General features: G+C 39.2%; 2 protein-coding genes across 2 annotated transcripts in view; one reads left to right on the plus strand and one right to left on the minus strand.

The window, feature by feature from the left end:
- Positions 1-264: 264 nt before the first annotated feature.
- On the minus strand, positions 265-16,181 carry immp1l (inner mitochondrial membrane peptidase subunit 1). Its single transcript, XM_079451721.1, has 6 exons — positions 16,045-16,181; positions 9,020-9,150; positions 8,557-8,645; positions 8,074-8,200; positions 4,502-4,612; positions 265-4,018 (listed from the first exon to the last, which is right to left on the minus strand). Exons 2-6 carry the CDS (start codon positions 9,122-9,124, stop codon positions 3,956-3,958), a joined length of 495 nt encoding a protein of 164 aa, XP_079307847.1. The 5' UTR covers positions 9,125-9,150; positions 16,045-16,181; the 3' UTR covers positions 265-3,955.
- elp4 (elongator acetyltransferase complex subunit 4) overlaps positions 16,181-21,153 on the plus strand; it is a 48,885-nt gene continuing 43,912 nt past the window's right edge. Inside the window, exons 1-3 of the mRNA XM_079450199.1 lie at positions 16,181-16,406; positions 16,759-16,794; positions 20,236-20,357. Of these exons, the coding sequence (XP_079306325.1) occupies positions 16,241-16,406; positions 16,759-16,794; positions 20,236-20,357 (324 nt within the window). The 5' untranslated portion in view covers positions 16,181-16,240. The remainder of the gene's footprint in view (positions 16,407-16,758; positions 16,795-20,235; positions 20,358-21,153) is intronic.

A 21,153-nucleotide genomic window follows, 5' to 3' on the forward strand; every position in this document is an offset into this window, starting at 1 on the left:
AAATAACTTAATCACATCCAATTCTAGTAACAGACACTAACATTTCAGACTGGGATTGGTTCAGTAATGGCAACACCTGTAATTAAAGTATGTTCGGTGTTCAGCTTCTGTCAGGTGAGTGACAGGTGAAGCTGTGGGTGGCATGTTGTGATACTGTAAATATTCTGTGCTTAGAGACTGATCACATATCAACATTTTCAAGTAAAAATTGAAAACTGCCTTTGGATGGTCGTACACACAACAAAAGCATGTTGAAAATAAATTGAGGGTTCACATTGTTTAATGTCAAATATCAATTTAATAATCGGGGGAATAGAGTACAAATAAACATTTGTTTTAACCAATGATTCTGTGGTGGGGTAGGATCTCAGATGGTAAAATTTTGCAACATAAAAATACAGTAAATTCAATGACTTTATTTGTATACGTATGACCACATATGGCCAGGACTATGGTTGGAATTAATAAGGGGAGAGATGAGGTGACATGTTTTTTTCAATGTAATCATTTAGTTTGACATCTTCCAATACCAGTGAACTATTTTTCACTGCTTGCTGGATTTGCATTTATACCTCAGTGATTCTAGAAGACACAACACAGGAAGCTGTGTTACCGTGTGTGTAGTCTCAATTTGAAACTTTTCAGGTAGAGTCAATTCAATCCTCTCCGCCGTGTCTGTGGAGGCGTATCAGTGTCTGTGAGGCTTTTAAGGAAATTGAATCAATGACTGAACATCAAAGTTGTGTTAAATGTGCTAGAAGGTCTAATGCCGTCCTTAATTAAACGCCGGATCAGTGACCTTCTGTGAAAGGTCTGCTGAAGTCTGATAGTGGTTACTATCTATTAAAAGTTTTGTTTAACAGAGTTTTTGACACTTTTTGGCTTTCTACACTTAAGGGTCGGTAATGGCAATAGTTTAAGCAATATGTTAGTCAAAGTGTCCAGACATTATTTCAACACAGTGCATTTCATCGGGGATTCAAACCCGGGCATTACTAGCACCATGGGCTTGCTGCTGACCAACTACGTACCGTACATGCATTGAAGGACCAAATGAGAAAAAATGCCTGTTTTTATGGACTCGTGATTTTAGATTTGTTTCTAAACTGTTTTTTGTTGGGCAAGTGTGTTCAGACCCACAGGGGGTATGTAGGTCAGGACTGTCAGCATCCGCCCGCTCTTACACAAAGTGATGGTTTCTTTTGCCCCCGACCCCCCCTCTCCAGCTCATCTCTTTTGGCCTAGGGGAGAATGTAGCATGGCGTCCATTTGAAGTCTCCGGTGTTTATTCTTTAGTATTCTTGGAGTATCAGTTGAGGAGAGCGACAGTAATGATGTTGAGAGCCTGTGGCGTGAGGACAGCGACCGTCCCGCACTGCAGCCTCACACGGACCTCAGAACGTTTGAGGTTGACTCTTACTGCCTCAGGTCTGGAAATTTTCTAATTCGTGCAATTTCGTTGGCCCCATAGCTTAGTGTCTCTCTTCACTGCCAATGACAATTTAAAGGCATGAAATTGCAAGTAAATAACTAGTACATCAGGGTGGATATTTAAGACATTTTACACAAAAAACGTGCTGTCGGATATTGTGCCTTAAGAATTTGTGAATGGGCGATGTAAAAAAACGACCAACCTGATCTCACGGAAATTCAGAACTATTTTACTAGGTGGCTTATTCTTATGTATTTGTACCATACACAAACTTGTGATTACTAGAACAGAGTTATACTGAAGGCAATACTGGCGCAAAAGCAAATCGTACTGAAATGTACAAATGAAATCGAACGTATAAGCTTAAAGTAGCCCCTTCGCAAAATACGTCTTTGCAGTGAGATTGTGTTGATTTTACAGAAATAGACTGCGAATTTAGGTGTTTCAAGTTGGGTGTAAAATAACGTGAAAAACATGTAAAATTACTTTACAGAAAACTGTATGACTGTATGTTTTTTATTGATGCCCCAGCTGGAATATTAACGGTTTTATGGATATTTTTAGCGTTTGCATTCTATGTTCCATTTCTATGTTTTCTACAGTAATTTAAAGCCTAGTTCTCACTAAATTCAATGGCTTTGATCAGTAGGTTTCATCTATTGATTATCCTCACGGCGCTGATCACAACCGACATAACACTCGCGCAGCAGCCAATAGTCTGTCTATGCCACAATGCCATCTGTCTGGTATGGATCCACTGGGGGGGGAAATCCGATGTTGGCAGAGGCTTCCCTTTCGCACTGATCTTTCAGCAACCTCAATCTACTTACTAATAACAACAAACAAAAGAAAGACTGACCATAGATCAGCACTTGAAAGGTTTTATCCAAATGAAGAGGCTGGTTTCTTAAGAAGAAATGGTGAGCAACATCTCACGTGTGTTTAATGTCAGCCAGGCCTCTTACAAAGACACACTCATCCCGGACTAAGATCAAATGGCGCTGTGAAGTTTTAATTAAAACCTTGATTAAAGACACATTCTGCATTGGAAAAAACAAGAAGTCAATTCCTCATTACTTTAAATGCACATCCAGACAAGCAAACACACAGAGAGAATGATCTACCCAGGGAGTTTAGTCTTTGAAGAGGGAGGGTGTAAGACTTTCTTTCGAGTTTAATTATGATTAAGTTTATTCATCATCCCAGGTGTGCTTATATCCAAACTCTGAGGTCTCCAACATCAACTACAACCTCTTAAGTTTCACAGAGGACATCAGGATGCAGCAGTGGAGTCAAGCATCTTGTTTCTCTACTTTGTAGTGTGCAAAACATATCCGGAATGGATGGCATGCACAAACATGTAGTATAACAGGTAAACAATATCAGAATAAGCAAAGATTCTGAAGTGTGCAACCACTAGATACTTTGGCTATCCCCTAAAGCTGTGGTAGCTTTTGAGCTGTCTGCTTTTCATAGTTGAAAGAGAAATGCAGCTGCGATGCGAGATGATTTCAAATGCAACAGGTGCCAGGATATTTTCTCATGGCTACAACACTCTTAAAACTGTTCCCTAACCGAACACATCTCTGTGTTAACAATACAATCGGAAATTATACAAATTATATATATAAAAAAAGTTTTTTCCTTTATGCCAAAAATCATTAGGATATTAAGTAAAGATCATGTTCCATGAAGATGTTTTGTAAATTTCCTAAATATATCAAAACTATATTTTTAATAGTATTGATATTTAATTATAAACTACTTTTGTGAGTGGAAGCAGCAAAATCGCGGACGAAAATGGCCTACAAACTTAGTTGCTGTTAGTATGTCATTTAAAAACCATACAAATATAGTTTTAATGGCTGAGGTCAAATACAGTACATACACTGGAGTACTGCGGATCGTTCTGATAGTGCCCAGAATCTAAACTTTCTTAAATGAAGGAACATTTAAATGGCTTAGTTGACTTCATTTTAACATTGAACACAACTACACACATCATTTCAAAAGATTCAGAAGCCAAAATTTCCGTTAAAGAAATTGTCGGTTACGATATTTTGGCCAAAAGTGATGTCCAGGGTGGTATATTTGTGCAATATTTGCTTTTAATACTCCTCAGGTTAGATTAAATATGATATCAAAATACACAAAGTGGACAAAAAGCAAATATGAAGTTGAGATTTTCACATCATCTCAAAGCTGAATAAATAAGCTTTGATGTATGGTTTGTTAGGATAGGACATGGGGGAGATACAAGTTATTTAAAAAAAAATCATAACATTGAGAAAATTGTATTTAAAGTTGTCCATCAGAGGCATTGTAGCTAAGAAGAAAGAGGTTTGTGTTAACGCTCTCTGTTGGCTTACCGCCGTAATGACATTGTGGAAAGTAGATGAACACGAAAGCAGAAAATCTAAGCTTTACAAAGATACCAAACTAGAGTGGATAACTCCCAAAGAAGATGTTTGTAGGTGTGTTTCCGGTCCATTTTGTTCGTGATTTTGCTCACTAAGACTGTCTTCATAAAATGCGTCCATTATTAGGACGAGCAGCCAATCCACCAAAACTTTTCGGTGGCCACAACTGCAAAATAGAAAGAGAAATGAATAACAATGATTCACTTTCATTGATGTTATTTAAAAAAAAAATCTTATAGTAATTTCTAACAATATGGTTTCATGAAACATATTAATTTATTATAAAAATAAATAGTTTTCTTGTAAGACACAACACCCCAACCCTGTGTTATTTCCCGTTGAATTTTCCATTGAGGGGCTTACAGAAGGTGAGGGACCTTTTAACAGGGTCACGGGCACATGACAATTTATGAGATGACAACTGAAAACGGTTTCAAATGCAAACAGTTCTTCAGCTACTTACTGAATCATCTTAGTTCAAATCTATTCAAATGAATGAAACGGTTTGTATTTCGCATCAAATATTTTAAAGCAAGTGTTCCATCTGAACAGATCTTGGTAAATAAAAAGGGCAACACTTCGAAAAAAAAGCCTGTAGTTATGCTTCAGGCTCAAGCGAATAGGTCAGATGAGACTGAATCCTTGATACCTTTAAGCAAACGCGTCCTCGGATCAAGGCGTAGGGAATGGGGCCATAGCTTCGGGAATCTGTGGAATTGTGAAAGTTATCGCCTTCGAGCCAAACGTGCCCTCTTGGTACCTAGATTTCGCCAATATGGAGGAAAATGTTGGATTAATGTGCAAATAATTACGTGTAACATTTATCCCGACTGTGATCACTCCAAAACTAAGACTGTGCTCATTACATCACCAATGAAAGTGCATTTATACATGATGCGCTGTACTGTCGCAACATTTCTTGTTTCTTTAACAATGACAAAATAAAGACGAAATTCCTAACACTGAGAAAGTTTACATGACTTATTTCTCTGAAATGGGATCGTCTTTCCTGAACATTTACACCCCACCCCGCCTTATCCTCTCGGTTAGGGGTGAAGCCACACCTCCCTGAGCTGCACCATGGGTCTAGACCACGGACAGACCTGCCAGGCTGAGCCGGCAATGGAGCGAAGGCTGATCCATACTGACATCAATTAGGAATAATCTCATCACACGGGGAGAGTGGGGCTGTCAAGTCCCTAATTAAATCCCCTCCACCCCCTCTATATGTGAAGCTGGGGTAAAGAACACATCATGTTGTCATTATAAACATAACAGTGGGAAGATATCACTCTGGCATTGGCTAAACATTCATGAGAATTTCTGTGTTTTGTTCTTCGTTTTCCTAACAGAATTCTGCTCTTTGGATCTGCCGTATTCCAATTCGCCAACTAATACTATGGCCTGTAAGTATATAGTGCTTTGTTATGAGACAATATACATTTGAGTGTGTAGCAAAAGAGTATGCAACTACCGGGATATATTGTGGCACAGTACATCAAAAAGCACAAAAAAATCTGCATCTTTCGTACAAGCTACCAACAAATGACCTATCTCAACATATACAGTGTTTCTGTTTTGTTTATGTATGTTTATTTTATTTGTGTCCTTTTACTGCTTTTAACGGTTAAACTTTCTAAATTTCTAGAATTGAACTTTGAGTGAAAACTGACATCAAATTTCTGTTCAGTTTGTATTCATTTACATAAGGGACAGCACAATATACCGTTTATAACGGCTATAACCATGATAATCGATGCTAATGCACCTGTTTAAAGTTTAGCTTAAAGACACAAACTCCGTCTCAAATGCATACTATATACTTAAATGCGCAAGATGAACAAAATGTAAGATGATATAAATAGTGGTTTATTTACAAATTAATCTACAATAAAAACCTTTGGTCACGATAAACATCCTAGTTTCCGTGCAGAAGGTTACATTAAACTTTGAATGTCAAATCCGAAACACATTTCTTCGTACAAAAACTGTTATTGAAAATTATTATTGGAAATAGTTATGTTGTCTGCTTTGCGGTTACATTTTCTAGATTTTTTTAAATATCATGATACTATAGTACAGTGACCCCAGTATTGTGTATTGTATAGAATCGTGAGCTGAATCCTATCATTACAACTCTACTATTCAAGACAGATAGTACTGTATACCCATTGGGACTAAGGGACACCGTACAGACGGTTTCATTGGACACTGAGCTGGTTTGGTAATTGGACATCAAGGGCCTTTTTTCAGTGGGCCGGAACGCGAATGAACGCAGGGGATTGGAACATAATCGCAGGCGGAATGCAACCACGAAGGAAACGGAAAACCTGGAAAGCAATCGCGCACTGACCGAACCGCTTGGCAAACAAGTCCAAAGCCATTTTTCCAGTCCGTATCTGTGTTAACAATTTATTTTATATAAATAATAATTTATATAAATTTGTATTGTATATGATTTGTAACTTTCACACGTTTGTTTATGTTGTTGCCTCTGAAACGGTCTAAACAGAATTCCAATTGCTGACTATTTGAATCTACACTACTGTACATTGCAAGCAACTGTACAATGTATAACCAAACAATCACACCTGATATCAAATGAAACAATTTCATACATTACCATGTGAAAATGAGCAAATGTGACCCACACCATGATATCTTGACCTTATGTATTGCAAACAAATGAGTCTCTGACGTCGCAAAATAGCTGCGATTGTAAACATATGTCAGCATGTAGTCTTCTCCTAGATGACTCTCATTAGCACGAAAACATATGTCAGATCCCATCCGCAAGAAATCTCAAGGCCGCTGTCATCTGCTTTTCAGAAGCGATGCTTTTGTCCTTCTTACTGCCATGCGGTGAGAAATCACGCCATACTGTCACCAGATACAACCCTTAATTTAATCTTAAATAATATTTCATTCTCTATATTTTAGAAAATATGCAAGTTACACCTCAAGCTTTCTCTTGTATAAACAAACCTTGAGTCATCTTGAAATATCGTGGTTCTCTTTGGATAAAGCGTCTTCCAAATGCACATGTAAAATGTATAATTGGTTACTTAAGTAATGTATGCAAATACCAGTTACAAAAAAAGACAAATGGCATATCCATATGACAATGCTTTACAGTTCAAATCATTCATAAAACAGAATGTGGATCCATATGTAAAGAGTTTTGGGATGAATTAACTTCAGAAAGTTTTAGAGCCTTTATCTGGCTGAGGGTTAGACTAGCCAGGTTTCCATCCAAAGTTGCGAATTTAGTTTATGCGCAAAATTGGAATGTCGCATAATACATTTGCGAATAAGCACCGTTTCCATCCAACTAGTCAACCGTCACGACCTAATAAACTTCCACTAAATATCAGTAAGCCACTGAATATAATTATTTTCATGTATAATAATACTTGTTATTATTATAACCTGACGATTACGGTGTTTTTGTGGATACCTGCTGTTTGGGAAACAAAGTTGTGAAAGTTCTAAGAGGCAATTACAGAAATACTTTGAAGAATTTGCTCAGGCATTTAAGAATGACCATATCAACATTTCTGATGCTGTGTAACAAGATTATGCCATCTCGTAGTGCAGTTAGGTGACTTTTTGGAGGAATTTATTCGGCAAATGGGTTTCCATCTTCCATTAATCGCATTAACCCTTTTCCCAAAAATGAAAACGCACCTCAAGCGAGCGTAAAAACTTTTTGACGAATTAAGGGTTTTTATTTCAAAATATAGCGTTTTCAACACTCGTTTCTGATGGGAAACTTCAAAACGTGAATAAAACAAGAGTGATGGAAACCCGCTTAATGTCTTTACCTTACTCTACATCTATCGTCTCTTCTTTCTCTCCATCACCTGCTCTACTCAACTGGCACTAACACTAACAGCCTCCACAAAAATTACAGACCAGCGCTGCACACAGCCAAGGTGAAGAGTGAAAAAAACAAGTGATAAAAAGAGCAGCTATTTCAGTGACAGGGTGGCTACAGTCTTTCTGGACCAATAATAACAGAGAAACATAAAAATTTTGTAGTTGGCAAAGGTAAATATTTTACACGTCATAAGTGATTTCATGTGAATTCAAACACACACTGTGAGGGAGTGACGTTGCAGACTTACCAGAGAATAAATGCTTTAAATGAACAGAAAAAGGGGCAGAACTGAAAGGACGTAGGTGAAATATCTGGAAAATGGGTTAATGGAGTAGACTTACAAAAGTGTGTGTTTTAAAGATGTCAGATGATCTGCTGGTACAGACTTTGTCCCCCTCCAGTCCGATCACTCGTTTACAAATGTTCATCTTTGGATCAAAGTGGCTTTTGGCTATGACGATATCACCTCTGGATGAACGTAAAAGGTAAAATAACAACTTCCTTTTAGAGATGGACAGAAACTACAAGGCACACAAAAACAGAATTTTTGACACCTAAAACCGAAGTTAACATTTCATTCACCAGGGGTGGCGCTAGGGGTGGGATAAGGGGCAGAAACCCCAAATGTTTTTATTACCAAGTACGAATAACATTTACAATTTGCAGCACCAGATCATTATTTAAAATGTAGTCGAGCGGCAAGTGCGGTAAAACAGAGAGCAGCTGCACATGTTTTTAAATGTCTAATGTGCATTCTAACACATGGATGTCTCTGGGCTAAGCCCCGGATATCCGCTCACCCTAGAACCGGCTTACACACTTACTTTTGTATCCGATAGAGGTGACGACTTATTTTCTCTGAGAAAACCACATCGTGGTTTGTGATGGTCGGCTCCATAGAAGGTCCTGAACACTGTTTCGAATGAATTTTACATTTAGTTATGCATTCTTTATTTTAAGTATTTATCTTTATTTAATCAAGGGTGTTTTGAGTACATCCAAAAAAAAAATCTGTCATTTTTACACCCTTTTATCATTACATACCTATATATTACTCTTTCTTCTGTTAAACACAAACAAAGATATTTTGAGAAATGTCTCAGGGGTTTTGTGTATATATAACGGAAGTCAACGGGGCCCAATGTTGTTTGGTTGCCAACGATTTTCAAAATATATTTTTTTGTGTTCTGCAGAAGAAAGAAAGTCATACAGGTTTGAATGACATTAATAAAATTTTTGCGTAAACTATGCTTTCAACCAAACATCTACATTGTCTAGGAAACTTACTGACACAAATTCCCCAATATACTCAAAGGCACAATGAGCGATGCAGCTGTACTGGACGGTGTAGCCAACAAAGCTTAGAGCTTTCACAGCAAAACCACGGGACATCCTGCAACATCCACTTCTTACAAATGCTGCAAAAAGATACAAAAAAGACAAGTTCAGGTTCACCATTAGATTTGCTTTGGCCTGTATGAGAGTGCACTTATTAAAACATACAAATAAATTGGTGGAAAGAGAAACTGGGCATGAAATCGTGACATGTTGCAAGCCAGCCTCAAACCGGCGTTATCCTCATAGCACTACAGCTCAACATGCTAGACGCACTTGCTAACCACGGCTTCAAACTAAATTAGAAAATATGCATGTTTTTTTTTCAACAAAATATAATTCGGAGCCACAGACTCTCTTCTCCTAGTTGTGCCAAAGTGCAGAGCATGTTTTGAAACACTTCGGCAGGTGATGTTGTTGCACCTCACACATTTAATGGCTAACGGTTAAAACTGTGAAACCAAAGTGATCATTGAGATGGCAACATCTCTGGTGTTTCATTTCAGGAACGAGACGCAATGACCGACCCGTAGGCGTCTGACCCCGTCTGAGACGACCAAATCTACACCTGTATGAGCAGGTGACGGTAACGCTATCGCCATGGCAACAAAATGCCAGGTTCTTTGTTTGTCCTCACCCTGGCACTTTAACTGATAAAGCCGCAGTGCGTTGTCTGAATAAACAGTCCATCCCCTCTCAAACTATTGACTTTTCCTTGGTCATCAAGCCGGCAGATGAGCAGGGCGCGCGAGTCAATAAAGGTCGTGTTTGTACACATCCAAACCTCCCATAGAAGGCAAACAGCCCACAATAAAACAAACACTTCATTGACGTGCAGTTTGTCGGCCTTTCAAACGCTTTTTAAAAACTCAAAAAATCAAGTTCCTGCACAATTAGAAAACGTATCTTCAAAAGAATCCCTGCTGGATGTCGAGGATAAACCTTCCATCCTCCTTCAATTTCGTCCCCTGAAACAAACCAAAGGAACTAAGAAGATCCAGCCGAGCAGAAACTGAACGAAACCACCTAACCAAAGCCCTATTGCCTTGGGAATGACATCTCCAATACGGGCCGGAATTAATCCCACATCCCTACTTCCTCATCCCAGGGCAAATGTGAGGTGTCTCCGTGTGCCACGGAAAGTGGAAGATCTAATCTCATTACCCAACTACCAATCCCTTGTCCCGTACCTTCATTCTGTTCCAGTCAGCTGTCAAATCTACACCTTAGAATCCTCAGAATTACATCTGATACTCAAACACAGTGCATGAGACTTCACCATCTATCCGAAGACCTGAAGACGTTTCTGCCTGACTTGATATAAATGTATTATATGATGGGGCCGTGAAAAGCCAGCAGTTTGCTTAGAAAAGTCCAGCATGGGGCTAACTACCGTCACCGCACCGTCTTTCTTCAGCAATCGATTATTATTAATTCCGTCTGTGTGTTTTAAAGCATTTAATGCTTTGTTTTTTATTTTTGTTGTATTGTTAAAGGGTTGGTACACCCCAAAAAGGTCTGTCATAATCCACACCTGGTGGCTTTCCCTTTTGAGGCATTTCATTAAAAACATTTTTTTTTAATTATAATCCAAGAACAACAAATCCATGAAGATGCTTCACTCCAGCATTATTCCTTAAATTCTCTCTGTATCGCTCATTCACTTTCATCCTGTGTTCGAGACACATATCATGCCCACATCACAGACATATCTTGGCAGAATGTGTGGCAGGGGGCTGGAGAACACAGGAGCCCAAGAACCGTATCCGACATCCGTCGTCCAATCACCAGCATCTTCACTGTTGGGTCCGTCCAGCATAGGTGAGGATTAAGGATTTATCATAATAAGATTACACGGCCAGTGAATGATATCAAGAGACAGTCCATATGCGGCCGCCTGGTTTTCCACTGGCACCCTGTGTGTGTGTGTGTGAGAGAGAGGGTCTGGGTGAGTCAGCTGCTGGGAATCAAATGGAGTTTAGCCAAAACCAGAACAGACAATTGAGATTAAATCTCTATTTCTGACAATTCCCTTGTGCGTTTGAAACAAGCACTAGACTTTCTGCCCTGATTACCTAGATGGGGAGGTGAGGGACTAGAATTATTTTTGTATAACAATTGGATAATTAACTGAAGTCCCGCTTAATCCAGGATTACACAGTGCAATGTATATGTATTTGCTAAACAGAGTCACATAGGGTATCTCTGGAAAGCCATCTGTGACCCGGACCCCCGAAACCCACAATGCAACAGAAGGGAGAAAGGGTTCTTAGAGAGCTCAGAAGCAGGTGGCATTAAAAAGCTCTTTTAAAACAAAACAAACTACTGACGAAGGCTGTATCTAAATGTGTATCTAAATCATTAATGTGGTTTAACAAGTTTTCAATTTGCAACCTGCAAAAGACTAATCAAGATGTGAAGAAATGTCCTAAAAATCTGATTTAAATAAGAATTAAATGAACACATCAAAACACCCATAGTGTTAAAAATAAAAAAGAATTCACCTGTTGTCCCATTTATGCCATTAAAAGCAGGTCAACGATTGCACATAATGTAAGACTGTCTACACCGGGCGCGACGCGACACAACAAAAGACATTAGAAACGCATTAGAACTCATTATAATTTTAAACTTGTGTGCAAAAAGGTTCAATTATCTATTTCTATTTATTAAAGAGTGCAAAACTGCTAAGGGTAATTATGGAACAACACTAAGCGATTTTGCGGTATTATTTATAATAGGATCTGCATTTTCATGGGTTAAATAGAAAACCTTATGCACATTATCATGTCAAAAACCTTAAACTGACTCTCCGTTGGAATAATCACTTGACTGAATACTTGCCGTAATAATTATTACCTTATGATCCATCTGATTTCAAATTCCTATCATTTGAATATCATGACATCGATGTCTGTCAAAAAAGAACATCCATAACACACACAGACCTATTTAAAAAAACATGCATAACACACACAGACCTATTCATGGGCGTTCACACATTTCCTGAAAAACTTCTCCCCAAAGCTTAAAAAATGTTTTTTTACAACTTTTTACATAATTTGTTACACTTAACTACCCATTGGCAGATTTTAACTCTAAAATGTAATGCTAATGTCAAACCTTATTCTAAATGAATGAATGTATTAATTGTGGCATCAAACTCATGTAAATATTAAAAACGAAGCATTCATCTAAATTAATTAAGGCGAAAATACATCGGTGTCAATCGATATCCAATGCGTTAAATCCTGGATGTGTAATTCAACAAAGGATCTCTGTACACGACTCAAAGAAAACTGACCAAACAGCCATTCAGGTGTTGAGACTGACGCTGCACATGTGTGAAGGTCGAACCAACCAATCTAATGTGACAGTCCCCTGACCTTCTGAGTTCTGAGCTGAGAACATCAACACAAACCCAGACGTCTCTGCCATACTGTGGAACGACCGCTGAATCTGATCCCAGAATAATAAAAAACAACATATATATTTGATATGTATTCAAATGTGTCTAAATGAATGACTGTTCCTATCAGCCATAACAAACCAGAAGACAGGTGACTGATCCCATTAGCTATGAGTTTGGAGAAGAGGGACTGAATCCAGCTTCTTATGGCAGCAGATCTAAATTGTAACACACATGAGAAGTCTGGTGGTTCTGCGGGATGTAAGAAGATTACAAAGATCCAAATAGTGTTAAATAAGATGGCGTTCCCTGGAGAGCCCAGATGGAAGGATGCTAAGGATGGGGGGGATCGGTCAGACGTTCTTGTTCTGTGTGGCAGAAGGCAGCTGAGAGGGGGTTTGATCGCTCTCTTTGTTCTCATTGGTCCTTCATGTCCAGTGAAAGAGATCAGAGAACTTTGGTAGACGATGTGGAGACTATCAGGGCAGCTATCAAAATCCGGCTGCTGGATGGTGACACCTGGTTGGTTGATGCAGGGCAGATGTCGGAACACATGACATGATCTCCATCACTTCACTTTTACAATAGTCCAATGGAAATCCAATGAATTTTAAAAGGCGGATAATGACGAAAGCCAATTATACAGTCAAGCCCAGCAAATGTGAACAACAGCCAAACGTTTCCAAAGGAAGCTGAGCTTGTGTTGTTACAATGATGTGATATAAATAGACTAATCTTTATTGAAATGACCTTTGACTGCAGCCTGAACCAAAGAGGGAGCTGAAAGTCAAACAGATCTTATCACATGTGCCGAGTCTGAGGCCTTCTGTTTGGGCTAAAAGCAAAATACAACAATTCTCCATTGAGTCTTTGCCCATCTCTATCAATCGCTGTTTCTAATGAGTCTGCTTTGTTTTTGCGTGACATACATCCATCATTCCGAGTATGAATAAAATACAGATAAATGCTGTTTTTGGAAAGAGAGGAAATAAAATAGAATGACCTTCCTGCAGATCAGAAATAATAGCCACCACCACAACCCTATAATTGTCTTTGGATCCAAGATTATTACTTTCCTTTCAACAACTCTCCGCAGATGACAATCTAACTTCCCTCCTGGGCAACGCGACTATATTCATAACCTCAGATTGTGGTGGCAAAGAGAATCACATTGGGGAAAACCAAACATGCGGCTCAGGAAACATCTGACATGTTTTGACTGTTAGCATTAACACTTTGTGGAACAATCAGATAATACACGTCGATAAAGGTGACATCATAAAAATAACACAAGCTTATCTGTTAAAAACAAGAAAGAGAGCAGTTTCAACGAATCAAAGCCTAAATTATGATGTTTGATGGCAAATAATGTGTAATGAAATTTGTGTAAGAACAAGACCTTCTTGAAACAACAGATATATTGTATCTCCTGTCTGTTAAAGGGACAATTCACACCAAAATAACATTATTCATTCACCTTCACGTCCTCTTAAACCTGTACATCACTCTTTCTTCTGTGGAAAACAAAAGAGGATATTTTTGGAAAGTCAACGGTGTTGTTACCGTTCTACAAACTATCTTTGGAATGACATGAGGGTGAATAAATGATGAATGAATCGGAATTTTTGGATAACTCTCCATACTCATCATACCCCAGATAGCACACATATATCTGGCTTACGTCTATTTGACGTCTGCATTTGCATCTGCCAGACATTTACAAAACATAGTTTGCTCATCTCCAATACGTCTGTGAGACGTCTGCTGTCAGACGTCACATAGACCTCCAGAAAATGTCTGTAAGATGTTTATGATTTAGAATGGATGAACAACATCTCTTTCTAAGATGTTTAGCAGATGTTTTTACGCAGCAGATGTTTTCCAGATCTCCAGATCTTAAGCAGACGTATTACAGACGTTCCGACGTTTACAAGATGTAAATGCAGACGTCAAATTAGGGATGCACATCGGTATCCAGCCTGATACCAAGCTCATGTACTCGTACTCGTAAAAATTCCCCGATACCAAAGACCGATACCTCACGTGACGTAATTGACAGAACGTTCCAGTGCACACAGAGACACCTGCCGTAGCAGACACAATGTCATAGAGTGTTCACACCTAAATCATGCTATTCGTGTGTAGTTGGACGCTTGAACATTTTGAGTTTACTCGCTTCATTCGCGCATGGAATTCGCTTCAATCGCGAGTGAAATTCGCGTCATGGGAGGGGCTTCTGGCAGGCGCTCCAGTCTTGTTGCGAAATGGCGGACATGGATTTTGTTGAGCAGGTAGCTGCGCATTATGTGCTATGGAAGGCTGAAGATAGACGTAGACTCGTTCGGCGCCGTGTCTGGGTCCATCAGATCCTTCAGAGGCCCAGTCCTTCATTGTTGTTTCCGATTTCTGCCTCCGCTCGCTATGTCATAATCACGTCACTACTAGAGCAGGCTCTTGCTTGGTTAACGCGGCGAAAATTTCCGCCAAAGTTCAGATTTTTCAACTCGCGCGAATATCGCGAACACTCAATTCGCGCCGCCTCATTCGCGTGAATCGCACTGCAAGTAGGTCTATCGCGTCTTTGCATTGACTTAACATGTAAATCACTCTCGCTTAACGCTTCATTCACCCTTAGCAGTGTGGAAATATTTCAAAATCAATGATGACGACCCAACGCATGGCAATCTGCATGCTTATGTCATCGGTTTTGCCCTTTGGAGGTTATTGGACACTGTGAATTTTGGCTTTGAAAATGTTTGATAAGCACATAAGATTTATTTATTTTTTCATAATATGAGTTCTTAGAAAATTGCCACAAACAAAAAAAACCTAGCATCGGTATCGGCGAGTACCAGGAAAAAAGTATCGGTATCGTACTCGATCCTTAAAAAGTGGTATCGGTGCATCCCTACGTCAAATAGAAGTAAGCCAGATGGAGTGTGCTATCTACGACCAGATGGACCGCATTACTGTCTGTCTGTTTTCTAAAAGAGTTCAGGTTCAACACAAATAACAAAGAAAACTTTGTTTCGGAACGATTACTCCAAGAAAGACAAGAATCGGGTGGCACTGTATATACAGTGTAAATCCATGTGTATTGAGTTTTAAGTGTTAATTATTTATAAGACACCCTAATGTAGATATCTAACTATTATTTTATTATACAACAAAATATTTGTACAATGCTTCCCCTGCTTTAAAAACACACGAGTGAAAGTATTAAGCGTGCAGAAATGTCATGTACTGTACAGTTTTAGGCGTCAATATACAGAATCTATACATGTAATGCGGTGTACTACAGTGCTTAAAACGGGTTGTTGGTCTTAGAAAAACGTTTAAAAGCGTCTAGGTTTGTGGCTGCTTCTTACAACATCTCGTTAAGATGTTTAAAGCACAAATACATTAAATATCAGTATCCACTTGACCCTGAGCGGTAGCGGTGACGGACGCTCGGGGTTCAAGGAGACTTTACTGTAGTATGACGCGTGTGACACACTTACATCTATATGTAACATTAACGGAACATCTCTGAACCATAACGAACACGACATTTTGACAGGAATCTTACCTCATTCATGTCCACTGACAGCGTGCTGTTTGTATTCATAAATCACATGTCGATAACGCATCCGCAGACACCCTTGACCTCCACACGTCACGACTCCTGAGTATGCAGCGTTACGATTGGCTCAGACGCAGCAATCCAATCGACCATTGGCCGAGGCGGCTTGCGTCATCGTCGCCGCTGTCAACACAGGAAAATAATGGCGGCTCCCGGGAAAGGCATGGCCAGACCTGCCGGTGTAAACACAACGAGTTTTCAGAAAAGATCCCGCAGCAAACTAGTGTCTATTCCGGGAACCAGACCGTCTGTACAAAACGGACAGCTCATTGTTTCTACTGGCGTCACCTCGCTTGACTACGTGATCGGTTAGTGCAGTCAACGTGGTTTAATCTCACCGTCAATTGGGCGCGATCTATCAACAAACATTTTTAACTGTATCCTTTTCTGAATAGATAATAAATGATGCATTTACAGACGTCGTCACGCTTGCAATAGTATATAGAGGAGGCTCCCCGTCTCATCAATAACATATAAACGAGGTTTAACTCGGTATGATTACTCTTTAAGGCGTATACGATCAATGTATAGTTGTGTTTCGTGTGATGTCACATGAAACGGTGTATTATTTTGTTATGTATGCGTTGACATTGATTGTGAAATGCAGGATCAAATTCTTAGTCTTTTATAAAACATATTCGTATGCTCTTTCTTTCGTAGGTGGTGGACTGGCAGTGGGCACGCTGCTGCTTGTGGGTAAGCAGCGATGCGCTGTTTTATATACGTTTTGTGGACTTCATGTGGCCCTGCGTAGAGCAGTCGATTTATGACATCAAAGTACCGCGAGAGTAATTCTAAAGTTCACGGAGCAGTGGGCTCTCGCGGTATTTCAATGTCTAATGCAAAGTGGTCTGCGCAGCACAGTATAATGTTGATCACACCTAACGAGCTTGTTTCGGAAATTCACATGCGTCGTTTGATTAGATAGATTTATGTTTGTTATTATATAAATCCCGTTCTTATGAAAATGTAGGCTTTTTTTTGTAAAAAACTAAAATAGTATCTAAAAATGCATCAAATAATAAAGAAAAGCAGCCAACAACAGCCCAGAATTGATGGGAATTTAAAGTGTTATACATTTACTGTTATTCTAAAATGTGGAAAATATATTAGTCAAGAGAATTAGTAGGTGACCCAAACCTTACACATGATGTATGATATAGTTGTCATGTGCAGATACACAAATAAAAATAATTTTATAACACAAAGATGTATCTGTTAATGTTGAAAATAAAATATGTTGTTTCTTCATAATGGCTGTACGAGCTCTTTGTTAGCCCTGATCATATTAGTGCTTTAGATATTTTATTGAATTAACAGGTATTTTTCTTATGTTATTGCGGCAGACTTTCTAACTTTTACTCTTATCACATTTATAAAAAAAATGTGACCTTTTGGTGAAATGTGCATGACTTCCATCAATTCCTTTGGGTATGAGTTACTTTCAAACCTTCAACACAGAACAGCTAACTCACCGTGGCCTGTTATTTTCAAAACATATATTCATGAGGATCTTATATATTTACCTCCTAATTTCTATTCTCTCCATTCTTTTGTTCCCTTTATACTTCATCGTAAGTGGATTGTTCATGGTCTTTTACGGTGTTTCGAGTGCTGTCTATAATATATAAGTGCAATAGTAATGTAATGCAAAAAGAAATGCTAGATGTTACGGCTCAAGAGGTTGCACGTTTAATTCCGTTTTGTACCACGGGTGCCATTGTGAATCATTGGGACTCAGACGGCAAACATATGGAACCAGGAGGGCAGAAATGTTGACCCAAATTTCCCCTGCAGCTTTGAGTGACTGACTCACTGTGTCACACTCACGGGCTCCTACTGTCTTACAAACACGCTACTTAAGCGGTTCTCCCACAAAAAGAGCAAAGAGTCTGTCGGCATGAAAAAAGAGAGGAAACCTCTCGATGTCCCACCTCTAGAGCTTCTTGGGTGACTGATATGTGCCAAAGTTTCTATAGTGGAGATATTCACCCCCAACACATCCCATCACGCCCCCAAACACCCCCGCTAGGCTAATAGCACCCGCAGGTTTCATTTGTAAGGCGCCATAGAAACGGCACCACAATAGGACCCATCTCGAGTGGGCCCATCTGGGTGTCTTTGTCGGGGCTGCCGAAAGCCACAAAGGCCTGCTGACCTAGAAACACATCAATAAGAGTGAGGGGAGTTCTTCCAATGACAAATTGAAGAGCTGAGGAATTTTTTGCTGGGGATGGAATATGAGAGGCATCCAGGTCTGTAGGCAAAACCAGGAAGCGGACGTGATGCCCATCATTCTCTCCTGCTGTCGGAGGAATCTTTGAGAGGTCAGGCAGAAGCTGTGGACCTTTGTGGGTTTGAGGGTGTTCGTCCCAAAGAATGAGAAGTTAAAACTGTCATTGTGTGTGTGCTGGAGAGGAAGAGGATGAATGTCAGGTTCTTCTGAGTGGCCCATTTATGTAAATTCCCAACGGAAGTTAGAGCTATGAAGTGTCGGCTGGAAAGGAAGGATTTTCAATAGGAGAGTATTAAAAGCCTCTTTTGGTTGGATGCTATGGCCCACATTTGCCACCATGTGTGGACAAAAGTACAAAGACAATCCATTTGCAGTCTTTACCATTTTCTTTCATTTACTTCAATGATATATGGTTCTGGGGAGGCTAGTTTAACATCTCAGAGTCTCCGAGGTTCGTAACATCTTACACTTTACTTCAATTCTCTTAAACTATTTAAAGGGTTGATCGAGGTACATTACTGTACTAACTAAGGTAGCTGAACGGAAAGATTAAGCAGACGAATTTAAAGATATATATCGGTCAATGTGATGAAAATATCGGCCACTATTATTTGCGACTTTTATAAGTTAATTTGAATGCTTGGAAATTCTCAATGACAATTCAAGCTCAAAACTATGCCATTCATTCAGGAAATCATTTTATTTACTTGTATTTACAAACCAATTAAAGGCTTAATATTTACAATATTGAAATGCTTTAATTTTTTAGCATTGTAACTTAAAGGTATTTCTAATAGTAATACATGTTATCCAAGACACGATCCATAACCTTTTTTCGTTTGGTTTTTCCAGTGCAAGTCAGCACGATTATTTTTGTGTCATTATCACTTTTTGTTCGGAACCTGATAAAAGAGGAAGTCTACATGTCTCACAAGATGTCTATAAGAACCCCTCACACCACTCAACACTATAATCAAAGCCACAAAGGCCAATTTTGCTAAAACTACGCATTTTACGAGGTTGTTAAGCAACGGTAAAAGTCCCCCCAACCCGCCCCTGAACCTAACGTCACAGTGGAATCAGGAACTCGCACAAATGAGCCACCTTGTAAAAGATAGGTACGAATTACCATCAGATTGCATTGATATATATTTATACATATAAAACATTAAAATACATGAAATTGGTCAAAAATAGTCGTGCAGAGTAACACGAAAAAATACATCAACACAAATGATAGGATACTACATATCGCCACGAATTGCCTTGAGACTGTGTTGGCATGTAAAAATATAAGCCATTTTGCTGGAAATGTCAGCTCAACATTAGTTGACTTCAGTCCCCCTTAAGAACGTAAACTAACCTGTAATTTTAGTTTTCAAACAGAGATGGCGATATATCTAGACACAAAAATTCCAAATTGCAGTTTTAACTTTCAGTAGAATGCTTCATCTTTACGTAGACAAACATGAACTGTTGCTTACTGTTCTTTACCCCGGTTAAGCTCTGAAACGGACATGTACCTTTCATCCAAACGAGTGTTTTTCAACTTTATATGTGTTGCGTTCAGTCGTTGTGACGTAGCCGGCACTCACCTTCCCATCAGCCCCTGTGATGATGGAGTGACCATTAAATCCATTACACTTCAGCTTCAGTCATACCGTCCTCCCCAATCTCACTGTCAGACAGACATTGCGCCTTTTATGACGGAGACTGAAGCGTTCGGCATTACTAGCAACCAGACTGAGCAGTTTCTCTTATTTCATCTGAAGTCGTGCTCAGTCTCTCTGTTGGGTTTCTGATCTGATCACAGCTCTCTGACCATTCGTCTGTCAGGAGAAACGTCTGGAGAACCTGATGCTCTGTGTTTTAAAGCAATTGTGCTTGATATGTTTTTACAGAGGAGGACCGCTATGACAGCTACTCTCGCATGCTGCTCAAGTACTTCCTGGCAGAGGGCGTTGTGTGCGGACATGAAGTCTTCCTGGCATCTGCCCGGGATCACCCTGATGAGATCATGCAGGTAAGAACAAAGCACGCTTTACTTCAGACGATGAAATCGAGTGTTCACATTTGGTGCGTCCAAGTTCTGGAAAAGTTTTGTTGTATTGTAACTTACGACCCGTTGTTTACATTTGAATGAGTCTCAACATAATAAAACATGATACACTTATCTTCAGATTTACCAAAGAGTAGGCAGGTGTAGCAGAGGATCACGCAATGCATGAATGAATTATCCCAGTTCAAGACAGCTGACAGATTTGGTTTATTTCTGTATTTATTCTGTAGGTCTATGACTGCTTTAGAACTGCCTTAACTTTTATGTCCTAATGTTCTAACCAAAACAACATGCTTTACTACATAAACTTCTTACTGTAGTACTTATATTAAAAGTATTGTATGTATATTGTGTGGCATGCGCATGTTTTGTATGCATCGAGAATCCCAATGACCTAATACATTTGGCAAAATCAGCAGAATACAGACGGATCACACTGTGCTGGTATGTATCCCACAATGCAATGCCCTCAAGTTGACCTTCCATTTCCAATGTGATGAGACGAACAATCCATAAGTAATATCCGCTGGGTTTTTTTTACTCATCTGATCGGATAAGACATTTCACTTGTCCTCGACCAGGATATTTTTCCTTAAGGATACTTGTTTTCACAATCTTTTATTTACTAAATTGGAAATATTTAAAGGGAAACTTACAGCTAAAAATGAAAAATCTGACATGAATTACTAGCTCTCAGGTTGTTCCAAACATGTCAACATTTCTTTGTTCAGTTCAACACAAAGAAAGATATTTGGAACAT

The sequence above is a fragment of the Barbatula barbatula genome, assembly GCF_947034865.1.
Source record: "Barbatula barbatula genome assembly, chromosome: 1".
Lineage (NCBI taxonomy): Eukaryota > Metazoa > Chordata > Actinopteri > Cypriniformes > Nemacheilidae > Barbatula > Barbatula barbatula.

What these genes read in the sequence shown, in the direction of transcription:
- immp1l (XM_079451721.1), bottom strand. Translation starts at nt 9,124, where the DNA reads ATGTCCCGTGGTTTTGCTGTGAAAGCTCTAAGCTTTGTTGGCTACACC. An exon ending in ATATTGGGGAATTTGTGTCA is followed by an intron (nt 8,646 to 9,019) that starts GTAAGTTTCCTA and finishes CATTCGAAACAG; the next exon opens with TGTTCAGGACCTTCTATGGA. An exon ending in TCTTTAAAACACACACTTTT is followed by an intron (nt 4,613 to 8,073) that starts GTAAGTCTACTC and finishes GGCGAAATCTAG; the next exon opens with GTACCAAGAGGGCACGTTTG.